Genomic DNA, 13,728 nt, shown 5'->3' on the forward strand with positions numbered 1-13,728 from the left:
ATAAATCACACACTGAGCTTATTCTTAGTTATGCACGCCCGGCTCTAGCTTGGTTTGTTTATAGCCAGCTTTTCTTGTTATCCCAGCTACCTCTTGTCTGTGCATCTTCCTTTTCTTACTTCTGTATATTTTACTTTCACTCTGACTCCCTGGCTGACTGGCCTCTTCCCCTTGTTCTTTCCTTGCTCCTCCTCTTCCTTGTTTTTCCTTCTGCTTATCCTCTCTGTCTGCCAGCCCCGCCCATCCTTGCTCCTGCCTTGCCAGTGGCCTTTCAACTCTTTATTAGGACCATCAGCTCTTTTAGACGGGCAAAGAATCACAGCTTCACCAAGTCAAACAAATGCAGCATAAACAAAAGTCACACAGCTTAAAATAATATTGCCCAGCAGCCTAGATTGCTCCTCCTATTTATTCTCTGCCTACCAACCCTGCCTATCCTCTCTCCTGCCTAGCTATTGGCCGTTCAGCTCTTTCTTAGACCAGTCAGGTGTTTAGACAGGCCAAGTAACACAGCTTCAGAGTTAAGCAAGTACAACATAAAACAATGCACCCCATCTTTGCATCATTAAACAAATGTTCCACAGTGTGAACAAATGAACACACCTTACAATAATATCCCACAACAAGAGAGCTGCTTGCTTATGGCATCTGGGGGACATTATGAGAGGGAGACAGTAGCGCTCTACCTTATCTTTTGAGACAGGCTCTCTCACTGAACCTGGGGCTCTTCTGCTCAGCTAGCTGATGAATTCCAGGGAAACTCCTTTCTCCATCTCCCCAGTGCTTACAAGAGATTACAAGAGTGTGCCACTGAACCCAACTTTTATGTAGGTGCTGGGGTTCAAATTTAGGTCCTAATGCTTGTACATCAGCACTCTGCTGAGATATCTCCTCCATCAGTGTTTTAACCTTGGATGCAGCTTAGAAATCCAGATGATCGCACCTGGAGAGATGGCTCAGAGATTAAGAGCACTGGCTGCCCTTCCAGAGGAGCTGAGTTCAATTCCCAGCAACCACATGGTGGTTTGCAACCATCTGTAGGAAGATCTGGTGCCCTCTTCTGGTGCGTAGTCATATATGCACACAGAACACTGTATACATAATAAATAAATAAATCTTAAAAAAAAAAAAGAAATCCAGATGGACGACTGCATAGTGAGTTTGAAGTCTGGGCCACATAAGTGAGAGCCCATCCAAAACAAAAGATACAAAGCGATGTACGCTGTCTTGCATAAGTGGCCATCTGGAACTTTATCTTTTGTGATCAAATGAAAGGACTTGGAACATGGGGTGCTGCATCTTCCAAGAACCCCGGTCTTTGCCTGTCTCACCATTATTTGGTTTGCTGGCATTTATTAGTGACTTGCCGTTAACTTCATTTTTCTTTTTTTTTTAAATTTATTTATTATGTATTCAGTATTCTGTCTGCATGTATGCCTGCAGGCACCAGACCCCACTGTAGATGGTTGTGAGCCACCATGTGGTTGCTGGGAATTGAACTCAGCACCTCTGGAAGGGCAGCCAGTGCTCTTAACCTCTGAGCCATCTCTCCAGCATAACTTCATTTTTCTTTTTTTTTTAATATTTATTTATTTATTATGTATACAATATTCTGTCTGTGTGTATGTCTGCAGGCCAGAAGAGGGCACCATACCTCATTACAGATGGTTGTGAGCCACCATGTGGTTGGTTGCTGGGAATTGAACTCAGCACCTTTGGAAGAGCTACCATGTGGCTCTAAACTTCTGTTTTAAAATGTTTTAATTTGTTTGTTTGTTAGTAGCACTTGTGTGAAGGTTGGAGGACAGTGTTGTGGCGTCTGTCCCCTTCTGCCCATCTTTATGTGGGTTGAAGGGCTCAAACTTAGATCCCGCAGGCTTGCTTGACAGGAGCCTCACTCACTGGGTCAGCTCATAGCTTCATGAGCCTCTTTTGAATCCTTAGTTTTGTTGCAATGTACTTATATTTACCCAAAGATTAACTAATTGATTTAATGTAGGTATGTGTTTGTGCTGACATGTGTGGATGCCAGAGGTGGATGTTAGGGTGTCTTTCTGCAGTCATTTCTCCACCGTAGTTTTTGAGACAGAGTCTCTCTCACTGAGACTAGAGCTCACTGGGTTGGCTAGACTGGCTGGGCCCTGCAAGGCCCAGACATCCTCCTGACTTTCTGCTTCCCTAGCTCTGCAATCCACTGTGCCCAACTGTTTTACATGGGTACTGGTAACTAAACTTAGATCTTCAAGTTTGCACAGCAAGCATGTAACAACTGATCCATTTCTCAGCCTCTGTTTTTTAGGTTTTTGTTTTGTTTTTCTTTTGAGACAGGGTCTCTCTCTGTAGCTCTGGTTGTTCTGAGCTCACTATATAGACCAGGCTAGCCTTGAACTCACAGAGAGCCTCATGCCTCTGTCTCCCAAGTGTTAGAATTAAAGGCGTGTCCCACTGTGTCCATAGGTTTTCCAGACAGGATCTTCCTCTGTAGTCCAGACTAGCTTGGAATTCACTTTGTAGCCCAGGCTGGCCTCAGACTGACAGTGATCCTCCAAGCTCAGCCACCTAGTACTGGGATTGCATACATGTACTCTACTACTAAGCTATACCCTCAACTGTTATTTACTTACTTACTTGTTTTAGTGTGGGTTTTCCTCTGGTGTGGTTGTGAAGACCAGAGGCTGTCCTTAGATGCCCTTCAAGAGCCACTCCCCTTCTTTCTGGAGTCAGAATCTCAGTGACCTGAGGCTTACTGATCAGGTTGTTCCTGGGGATCCAGCTGTTCACTCCCTCGAGCTTGGATGACAAACACACTAGCCTGCCCTCGGCTCCTCATGCTTGTCTGCAAGGGCTGTGCTGGCTAAGCCATCTCCTCAGCTCTGGGTCTATTTTGGTTTTTAAGGTAGAGTCCCTCTTTGTAGACAAACTGGCCTCAAACTTCTGATCCTCCTGTCTCAGGATCTTTTTTTTTTTTTTTTTTTTGGTTTTTCGAGACAGGGTTTCTCTGTGGTTTTGGAGCCTGTCCTGGAACTAGCTATTGTAGACCAGGCTGGTCTCGAACTCACAGAGATCCGACTGCCTCTGCCTCCCGAGTGCTGGGATTAAAGGCGTGCGCCACCACCGCCCGGCTCTTTTTTTTTTTTTTTTTTTTTTTTTTTTTTTTTTTTTTGGTTTTTTGAGACAGGGTTTCTCTGTGGTTTTGGAGCCTGTCCCAGAACTAGCTCTTGTAGACCAGGCTTGTCTCGAACTCACAGAGATCCGCCTGCCTCTGCCTCCCGAGTGCTGGGATTAAAGGCATGCACCACCACCGCCCAGCCGTGTCTCAGGATCTTAAATAGTGGAATTATAGCCTTGTAGCATCATACCCAGCTTCCTATTGTAATGTATTTATAAATTATAAGTAACAGCTGGGCAGTGGTGGCGCAGGCCTTTAAGCTCAGCACTCAGGAGGCAGAGGCAGGCAGATCTCTGTGAGTTCCAGGCCTGCCTGGCCTACAGAGCAAATTCCAGGGCAGAGAAACCCTGTTTCAAAAGACCATATATATATAGTAATGTATTAGATACATTTAACTTAGGTAAGCATTTAATTTACATGACCAAGAACAACTGTGTGTGCATCCTACTAGACAACCCAATAAACTGATGCTGGGGTAGAACAATGCTGGCTTTTAATAAGAATCGGGCTGGAGAGCTGGCCCAGCAGTTAAAAGCATTAGCTGCTCTTCCAAACCCAGGTTCAATTCCCAGCACCCACATGGCAGCTCACAATTGTCTGTAGTTCCAGTTCCAGGGGATCTGACACCCTCACACGGACATGCAGGCAAAACTCCAATGCATATAACATACAAATATATAAATCGTTTTTTAAAAAGTAGGCTCTGAACAAGGGTGGGAGCGTAATGACTTTTGCCTATGGAAATTTTCTTCTTCCTCTTTTAGAAAGTCTCGGCAGCCTTGATCCGTCTGCTTGTTCTGGAGAACATATTTCTTATACCATCTCACGATACGTATCTCTTAGTAGGAGCCTATATTAAATACCAGGTTGCAAAAATGGTTCAGGGAAGAATGACAGGTAAGACGGCGTAGCTTTCCCTCGGACTCATGCCTCTTCCTGGTGCACAAATCATGGCCAGACCACTTCTTTGCGTTTCAGATGTTGTGGGAAAATGCTTCTAAGTACCTGAAATCTGCATATTCCAAAGAGCTTATTGACATAATTCAGCTTTAGTTATGACACTTAGCTTCAGCATTTGCACTCACTGTTAAGGTGACAGCCCAGAATTTTCAGCTGATAGGGGAAGTGAGAAAAGCTTATCTGGCTGGGCGGTGGTGGCGCACACCTTTAATCCCAGCACTCGAGAGGCAGAGGCAGGTGGATCTCTGTGAGTTCGAGGCCATCCTGGTCTACAAAGCAAGTTCCTGGACAGCTAGGACTGTTACGCAGAGAAATCCTGTCTCGAAAAACAAACAAACAAACAAAAAAGTTATCTGATCTCTGTTAACTTAGTCCTTTGCTTGCTTAGTGGTGATCTGCCCAGGTCACCAGGTTTTTTTGCTTTTCTGTTGCTGTTTTTACAAAGATGTATTTTAATCTTAATTATGTATATATGTATATATCTGTGTGTGGTTATGTGTACATGTGAGTGTAGATGCACACAGAGACCTGAAGAGGGCAGTAGATCCCCTGGAGCTGGAGTACAGGTTGTTATGAGCTACTTGATGTGGATACTGTGTCCTGAACCCTACTCCTCTGGAAGAGCAGTGCACACCTTCAACCACTGAGTCATCTCTTTAGCCCCTATATTGCCTTGTTTGTTTATTTCTTCTTTACACAGCCCTGACTGTCCTGGAACTCTCTCTGTAGACCAGGCTGGCCTTGAGCTCACAGAGATCCGCCTGCCTCCCTCCTGTATACTTGGATGAAAGGTGTACATTACCGTGCCCAGCTGTTGCTGTCATTTGAGACAGTATCTCAGCTAAACTCAGATGACCTCAAACTCCCCAGGTAACTGAGGCTAGCCTTGAACTCCTGATCTTCTGGTCTCTCCTTCTAGGTGCTGGGATTACAAGGGTGCAGCCACAAACTCAGTGGATCACTAGTTTTCAAGTGTATAAGTTACCAGTTAGGTCAGAGCATCCCTTCTTGCCAGTGGCCGTGCAGATTCATCCTTGTGAAAAAGGGACTAGAACCCAGAAGGTGATAGCACATGCCTTTAATTCGCAGGTGGATCTGTGAATCCAAGGCCAGCCTGGTCTTCAAGAGCTAGTTCCAGGATAGGCTTCAAAGCTACAAAGAAACCCTGTCTTGAAAAAAAAAAACAACGAAAGAAAGAAAGAAAGAAAGAAAGAAAAAGAAGGGACCACAAAGGGATCCTGCCTGCTATGGCAGATCTGTCCTGGACGTCTGTCTGTCTCCCTCACACTACAATGGACACCACTGTCCTGGATGGTTACAGGTGTCTGTCTGTCTCCCTCACACTACAGTGGACACCACTGTCCTGGATGGTTACAGGTGTCTGTCTGTCTCCCTCACACTACACTGGACACCACTGTCCTGGATGGTTACATGTATCTGTCTGTCTCCCTCACACTACACTGGACACCACTGTCGTGGACGGTTCATGTGTCTTTCATGTCTTGCAGAGGTGAAATTTCCCCTGGAACATTACACATTGGAATTGCAGGACCACAGATGCGCGAATAACTGCTCTACTTCTGGGAAAGTGGCTCTGCTGGATGAGAAAACAGCCACAGTCACCGCTCTCCAGCTGGGCCAAACTAACCTGGTCTTTGTCCACAAAAGTATCCTTTTGTCAATTTTAGTGGCCAGTCTAAACTTCTCTGAGCATAGTAGGCACGGTTCTTGGTAAAATACCTTGTTAAAAATGATTATGGGGTGGGGCTGAAGGGAGGCTAAGAGCTCTTGCTGCCCTTTCAGAGGACCTGGGTTCGATTCCAGCCCCTTCATGGCAGCTCACAACTGTTGTAAGCCCAGTTCCAGGGACTCCAGCTCTCTCACACAGACATGCATGCAGGCAAAACACCAGTGCACATTAAATAAATAAATAAATTCTTAAAAAGTGATGATAAGACTGGAGAAATGACTCAGCAATTAACAGACTTGCTGCTGGTCCAGAAGACCTGAGGTCAGCACCCGTGTCAGGTAGCTCCCGAACACCTGCACCTGCAGCGCCAGGGCCTCTGCCTTCTTCCAGGCTCCGAGGGCACCTGCACCTGCAGCGCCAGGGCCTCTGCCTTCTTCCAGGCTCCGAGGGCACCTGCACCTGCAGCGCCAGGGCCTCTGCCTTCTTCCAGGCTCCGAGGGCACCTGCACCTGCAGCGCCAGGGCCTCTGCCTTCTTCCAGGCTCCGAGGGCACCCGCACCCACACTCGCACACCCACACACAATTTTCTCTTTTGAGACACGGTTTCACTTTCTAATATTAGGATTGTATTCCTTTGTCAGCATGGCCAGCTGTTAGTCATCTTAAAGCATCTAAAATGTCATACCTACAGAAGAATGGTTGCTTCCTGGACACCATCTGAGTGGCAGGTGTGTCCCTGATTCCCTAGCAGAATTATATATATATATATATGTCAAATTCCTGACTAATCCAAAAATGGCTGAAAGCCTAAACTGGTTATGGCGCCAAGCACGGTACTCCTGGTGGCCAGGGCAGGACTGCGGTTCGCTCAGCCAGCCTGGGCTGTTACATTGCAAGACCTTCAAACAAACAAACAAACATGGAACTAGAGGCGTGGCTCAGTGGTTAAGAACACTGGCTGCTCTTTCAGAGGACCCAGGTTCAACTCCTGTATTCTCATGGTGGCTATAGCTTCAGTTTCAAGGGATCTGATCATCTCTTCTGGCCTCCTCAGGCACTTATTGCATACGGGACATGCAAACACTCATACGCATAAAATAAAAATAACTAAAATAAGAAAATAAATAAATAAAAGTAAAAGACTAGTATAGGATGTCTGGATCACATTGTCAGTTTTGAAAAGAAGAAAAGCAGGTAGAAATTACAAAGACACGAAGAGACAGGCCTCATGTAGCCCAGGCTGGCCTCATGATGTAGCAGATGATATCCAGGAGTTTTTATCCTCCCCATCTCCCAAGCGCTACAGCTGCAGGTGGGCACTACCACTTTGGGTTAGGTGGTGCTGGGGATGGATCCCAAGGTTTCATCTTGCTGGGCAAGTCTGACAGCTGATCGACATCCTCTGCCAGAGAGAACCTAAGAGAAGAGAAACTGGCACATGACTGCACATTCACGAGAAGGAAGTGGAGCTGTAGGGAGCCGATGGCAGCAAGTTTGCTGATGGAGTACGTGGGGGAGGGCAGTTCTCACAGCAGTGTGTGTGCGTGTTCTCACAGCAGTGTGTGTGTGTGCGTGTTCTCACAGCAGTGTGTGTGCGTGTTCTCACAGCAGTGTGTGTGTGTGCGTGTTCTCACAGCAGTGTGTGTGTGTGCGTGTTCTCACAGCAGTGTGTGTGCGTGTTCTCACAGCAGTGTGTGTGTGTGTTCTCACAGCAGTGTGTGTGCGTGTTCTCACAGCAGTGTGTGTGCGTGTTCTCACAGCAGTGTGTGTGTGTGCGTGTTCTCACAGCAGTGTGTGTGTGTGCGTGTTCTCACAGCAGTGTGTGTGCGTGTTCTCACAGCGTGTGTGTGTGCGTGTTCTCACAGCAGTGTGTGCGCGTGTTCTCACAGCAGTGTGTGTGCGTGTTCTCACAGCAGTGTGTGTGTGTGCGTGTTCTCACAGCAATGTGTGTGTGCGTGTTCTCACAGCAGTGTGTGTGCATGTTCTCACAGCAGTGTGTGTGTGTGCGTGTTCTCACAGCAATGTGTGTGTGCGTGTTCTCACAGCAGTGTGTGTGCGTGTTCTCACAGCAGTGTGTGTGTGTGCGTGTTCTCACAGCAGTGTGTGTGCGTGTTCTCACAGCAGTGTGTGTGTGTGTGTGTTCTCACAGCAGTGTGTGTGCGTGTTCTCACAGCAGTGTGTGTGCGTGTTCTCACAGCAGTGTGTGTGCGTGTTCTCACAGCAGTGTGTGTGTGCGTGTGCTTGTGCATGTGTGTGTAGTCAGGTGACAGTTGTGGGAGCCAGCCTTCTACCGTGTGGGTCCTGGGGATCAAGCTTAGCTTCAGACTTAGCAGCAGCTGCATGTTACTGTTGAGCCAACTTGCTGGGCTGTCCTCAGGCTTTTCTCAGAAGTGTTCATATTTAAGTTTTGGTTTTCCAAAGAAAATGAAACACAGGCGTGTGTGTGTGTGTGTGTGTGTGTGTGCGTGTGTGTAGTTTTGTTTGTACATTTACTTTTTTCTTCGGTGGCTCATCTTTCTTTTTGTACCCAGTACTGGCTCAGATAACTTCCTTAGCAAAAATTAAGATGTCCATATGCGCTCTGTATCTGGACTGCCAAACGCTACCATATGTGTTGTAGAGCCTGGATATTTAGGTAATTTTAGATAATGGCTTTCAGAAAGTTGACTAATTTAAATGAATCCATTAAACACAAATGAATTCACTAAAATGAATCCATTAAACACAGAAGGACTGCCAAAGTCTCAGACTGAATTCAACCTGACTTTGATTCGTTTCCTTTCTTTCCTTCTTTTGTTTTTTGCTTTGTTTTGTTTTTCTAAGACAAGGTCTCTCTGTGTAGCCCTGGCTGTCCTGGAATCTGCTCTGGATACCAGGCTGGCCTTGAACTCACAGAGATCCACCTGTCTGCCTCCGAGTGCTGGAGTGACAAGCGAGCCCCATCCTGCTTGGTTTCTCTGCTGCTCTGACGAGACACCATGGCCATGGCACCTGAGGGGAGGAAGGATTTATTTGGGGCTGACATTTCCAGAGGGCTAGAAATCAATCGTTGTCATGACGGGAGCATGGCACCTGGCAGGTGTGCGCTGGAGCAGCAGCTGGGCACACATGACTGTGCCCACAAGCAGAAGGTGGAGGCTGTTGGAACCTTAAGCCTACCCACAGTGACAGACTTCCTCCCATAAGGCTACTCCTAGTATTCCTCCCCAAGCAGCCAGGAGTGGGACCAAGAAATGCCTGAAACTTGTTGAGGGGACGTCTCATTCAAACCACTATGCTTGGCCCCGGTGTTTATAACAGTAGAGAGTAACTATGTGATGCATCTTTTGTTTTTAAGTTCATAGTTGTTACCTCGCGGTAGGAGGACACTGACCTCTTCCCAGTCTCATGTTTCTTGCTTTGCATGCAGGTTTCACGGTTCATCCTGGCGGCCGATGGAGTCTCGAGGTGGGCCAGGTGTATGTCGTCACAGTTGATGTGTTTGATAAAAGCAGCACAAGGGTTCATATTTCAGACGTGAGTCTCTCTTTGGTTTTTGCTCTATTTTTGCTCCCTGTCTGAGCCAGCATCTCACATAGTCCACACTGGACTTTGAGCTAGCTGTGTAGAAGACAATGACTTTGAACTCCTGACCTTTCTGCATCTACTCAGGAGAGTGCTAGGATTACAATGTGTGCCCATGTCCAGTTTCATGTGCTTCTAGGCTTTGAATCCAGGGCCTCGAGTACACAAGATAAGCACTCTCCCAGCTGAGCCACACCACAGCCCTCTCTTATTTTCTTAGGTCCTCTGTGGACAGCTCCTGGCGTGGGCCATCTGAGTGGGAGAAAGCCGTCTTTCTTCCTTTGCTCTGAATCTTTACCTTTGTAAATGCAAGTTATTGGTTGTGATTATTATTATTACCATTAACTAGTGCTGTCCTTCGGGAATGCTAACCTGGAATTCATAATATGGTCGGGATTACAGGCAGGAGCTGAAGAGCCCAGTAACAGCTGGGGCAAGCCTCTCTCTGCATGCCATACTTCTGTTTCCTGCCCAGGACTGACAGGGATGAGAGTCAGGCACTATGCATCACAAATACCATCTTAAATCACACCTTCCTGACAGACTTCCCATGAGGGAAAGCAAAAGTTTTGTACTTATTTTTTGAATCAATTAATTATAGCTTAGTGCAGTGGTGGTGCACACCTTTAATCCCAGGACTCAGGAGGCAGAGGCAGGCGGATCTCTGTGAGTTTGAGGCCAGCCTGGTCTACACAGTGAGTTCCAGGACAGCTGTGGCTGTTTCACAGAGAAAAAACTTGGTGTGTACAGTGGTTTTCTGCATATATGTATTCCTGATACTGAACAGAGGCCAGAAGAGGGCACAGGATCCTCTGGAACTAGAGTTCCATGGTTGTGAGCTGCCATGTCGGTACTGGAAACTGAACCTGGGATCTTCTGGAAAAGCAGGACTGAGCCATCTCTCCAGCTCCTGTTTATTTATTTACTTTTTGGGTTGGGTGTTTTGTTTTGTTTTGTTTTGAGACAGGGCTTCTCTGTGTAGCCTTGCCTGTCCTGGAACTTGCTCTGTAGACTGGATGGAGGTGGCTTCAAACTCAGAGACAGCCCAGCTTCTGTTTATTTAATTTTAATTATGTTTTTGTGGGTGTGTACATGTGCGTGCAGGTGCCCAGAGACCAGATGTGTTGGAACCCGGAGCTCGACCTATATGGGTGATTGTGAGCTGCCTTGTGGATGCTGAGAACTGAATTGGGCCTTCTACAAGAGCAACAACTGCTCTTAATGACTGAGCCATCTCCCCAGCACACACCCACCCCCTGTTCTTAGGTCTTCATCCCTTGGGTGCATAGCTACAGTCTTATGTGGCTTGACATTAAAATGGTTTTAGGGAAATTGTATTTGGGGAAAAATACATCTTCAGATTTGTTTTGCCATTGGACTGGTTTCAGAATCTCAAGATCACGTTCCAGTTTCTGAAAGAATATTTTGAAGAGCAACTAAGTACTTCCAATGGATCTTACCATGTGTTGAAAGCCCTGAAAGATGGGGTTGCGATGATAAATGCGACCCTGACTTCCAGCATTCAGGAGGTAGGTGTCTCAACAACTGACCAATCCCTAGGAGCCCTGGCAGGGCGGGCTGCTGCGATTTAAAGCAGCTGTGACATGCCATCTTCCTCTGTCACGCCACACAGTACTGCGTGCCTCTACAGACTGTCCTTCCAGTGCAGAGAGCACACAGTTCCTTTAAGAAACTTTTCCAAGCCGGGCTGTGGTGGCGCACGCCTTTAATCCCAGCACTCGGGAGGCAGAGGCAGGCGGATCTCTGTGAGTTTGAGAGACCAGCCTGGTCTACAAGAGCTAGTTCCAGGACAGGCTCCAAAACCACAGAGAAACCCTGTCTCGAAAAACCAAAAAAAAAAAAGAAACTTTTCCAAGCTGGGCAGAGGTTGGTGGTGCACACCTTTAATCCCAGCACTCGAGAGAGGCAGAGGCAGGCGGATCTCTGTAAGTTTGAGGCCAGCCTGGTCTACAAAGGGAGTTCCAGGACAGTCCGAGATATTACACAGAGAAACCCTGTCACAAACCAAAATAAAACGAGAAAGTGTCTCAGGAGATCTATTTTGACATTTTTTTTCTTGTTCCTGCAGAGCAACAGTGCTCAGCCTAAAAAATATGAAATCCGTCACCAGCAAGAAGTGAAGATCTATTTTCCCATCCAGCTTACCCCCAGCTTTCTGGCGTTTCCCCATTATCCTCTGGGCATAGCAAATCGTTACAAAGTTCAGGTATGACATCCTCTAATAGTGGAATTCACACAGAAATAAATGTTTCCCTAGTAGGTTGCTTTTTTGAAAAAGTTGTGATGCGTGGTTCAGATGGGCCTTGAACCCCCGTGTAACCTCAGGCTGTCCTGACTGCACCACGTGGGATGCACAACCTGGCAATGCAGTGCGGAGATCAGACCCAGACTCCACCCTGCCTGTGGAGATTCATTGTTGACTTTTACCTCCCCACCAAACCTAAGAACTGCCATGCTCTCTGTGTGGCCGTCTGTCATTTCCTTGTGAGTTTTACAGTGCTTAGTCCTATTCCCTGATGCCCCTGTGACCTTGTCTGGCAGGAGAGCTACTTACCCTCACGGTCGCTTGACAGGTGCAGAGATCGTTGATTACATCATTTATTAGTTTCTAAACTTGACTTCACCAGTTCTACATTGTCACTTAGATTCCACTTTCCTCCCAGAGAGTTCAACATGGGTTGTGGTTTTTCACAGGTGGAGGGAGGTAGTGGCAACTTCACCTGGACCTCTTCTAATGAAACGGTGGCCATGGTCACCACCAAAGGAGTGGTCACCGCAGGTCAGGTGAGAGGGAACAGTACCATTTTGGCACGAGATGTACAAAATCCTTTTCGATATGGAGAAATTAAGGTAAGTGTCTCTTGAAAACTGAGTATCTTTGGGACACCGCTGTCTAAATTTATTTATTTATTTTTTTGTAAATAAATTACACGTATGAGTGTTTTGCCTCCATGTATATCTGTGTATCTGTGCACCACTTTTGTGCCTAGTATCATGGAAGTCATAGGAGGGCATTGGATCCCATGGAGCTGGAGTTGCAGGCAGCTGTGAATTGCCATGTGGATTCCGGGAATTGAACCTCCAGCCTCCGCAAGAACAGCAAGAACTTTTAACTGCTGAGCAATTTCTCCGGCCCCATGGTTTCTAAATTGTTTGTTTGGGTTTTTTTCTTTTCTTTTTTTCTTTTTTGAGACAGTGTTTCTATGTAGCCCTGACTGTCCCTGCAGCGCTCAGAAGGAGATGAATCTCTGTTAGTTCAAGGCCAGCCTTGTCTACAGAACAAGTTCCAGGACAGCCAGGGCTACACACAGAAAGTCTGTCTTGAAAAACAAAACAAGCAAGCAAACAAAGAAAAAGCCATATACACCAGGAATTGGTGCACATGCCTTTAATCCCAGCACTTCGGGGGCAGAGACAGGCGGATCTCTGTGAGTTCGAAGCCAACCTGGTCTACAGAGCTAGTTCCAGGACAGCCAGGACTGTTACACAGAGAAACCCTGTCTCAAAAAACAAAACAACCACAACAAGAGAGCCATATGTTTGATGTCTGTGTTTGCTTCCTCAGTTGTAAAATTCGGTGGGGATGTAACCCAGTGGCAGAGAACACGACCTACCCTGTGCAAAGCACTGCTTTCTCTCCCCAGCACTGTGCCTGGCTTCTCTGGGAAGTTTGGGGGTCCAAGCTCAGCTCCCCACTTTGTAAAACAAGTTCTTTACAATTGAGCCCATGTCCCCAGTCCTAACAATTAAAAAAATTCACTTTGATACATGTAATCTCTTAATATTCATTATTGTGTGTACATATGCGTGTCGCAGTGCCTTTGCCACAGCAGTGCGTGTGGAAGTCGGATGACAGCTTTGTGGAGTGCTGCTCTCCTCCACATCCATCAACAGCCAAGGAAATGCTCCACAGACATGCCCAGTCTTCAACTGAGGTTCCCTCTTCCCGAGTGGATCAAGTTGACAGCCAAGATTAGCCACAAGACCTGAGTACCAGAAATGAAACTAGAGTCACCAGCAGTGTGTCGCTGTCGCGGGTGTGTCTATCTGCTGAGCCCCCCGCTGGCCCTGTACAGTCATCAGTGACTTCCATGTTAGCCTTATTACTAGCCTCATATTTTGGCGAGTTAAACTACCTGTAAAAGACTGAAAATACTTGCCAGGTCTGGGAGTACACACCTGTCATCACCCCAATTTCGAGTTAAAGGCAGAAGGATTAGGAATGTGGTCATTTTTTAAAGATTTTATTTATTATATATAGTGCTCTGCCTGCATGTACACCTGCAGGCCAGAAGAGGGAACCAGATCTCATAGATGGTTGTGA

General features: G+C 46.7%; 1 protein-coding gene across 1 annotated transcript in view; it reads left to right on the top strand.

The window, feature by feature from the left end:
* The window catches only part of Nup210l (nucleoporin 210 like), a 100,700-nt gene that overhangs the window by 15,678 nt on the left and 71,294 nt on the right, over positions 1-13,728 (top strand). The window contains exons 6-12 of the mRNA XM_041655148.1: positions 3,934-4,066; positions 5,638-5,796; positions 8,386-8,454; positions 9,229-9,335; positions 10,772-10,912; positions 11,473-11,610; positions 12,099-12,254. Of these exons, the coding sequence (XP_041511082.1) occupies positions 3,934-4,066; positions 5,638-5,796; positions 8,386-8,454; positions 9,229-9,335; positions 10,772-10,912; positions 11,473-11,610; positions 12,099-12,254 (903 nt within the window). The remainder of the gene's footprint in view (positions 1-3,933; positions 4,067-5,637; positions 5,797-8,385; positions 8,455-9,228; positions 9,336-10,771; positions 10,913-11,472; positions 11,611-12,098; positions 12,255-13,728) is intronic.

This window comes from Microtus oregoni, unplaced genomic scaffold (assembly GCF_018167655.1).
Source record: "Microtus oregoni isolate MIOR12 unplaced genomic scaffold, Mior012 000007F_ref0000211, whole genome shotgun sequence".
NCBI classification, from domain to species: domain Eukaryota; kingdom Metazoa; phylum Chordata; class Mammalia; order Rodentia; family Cricetidae; genus Microtus; species Microtus oregoni.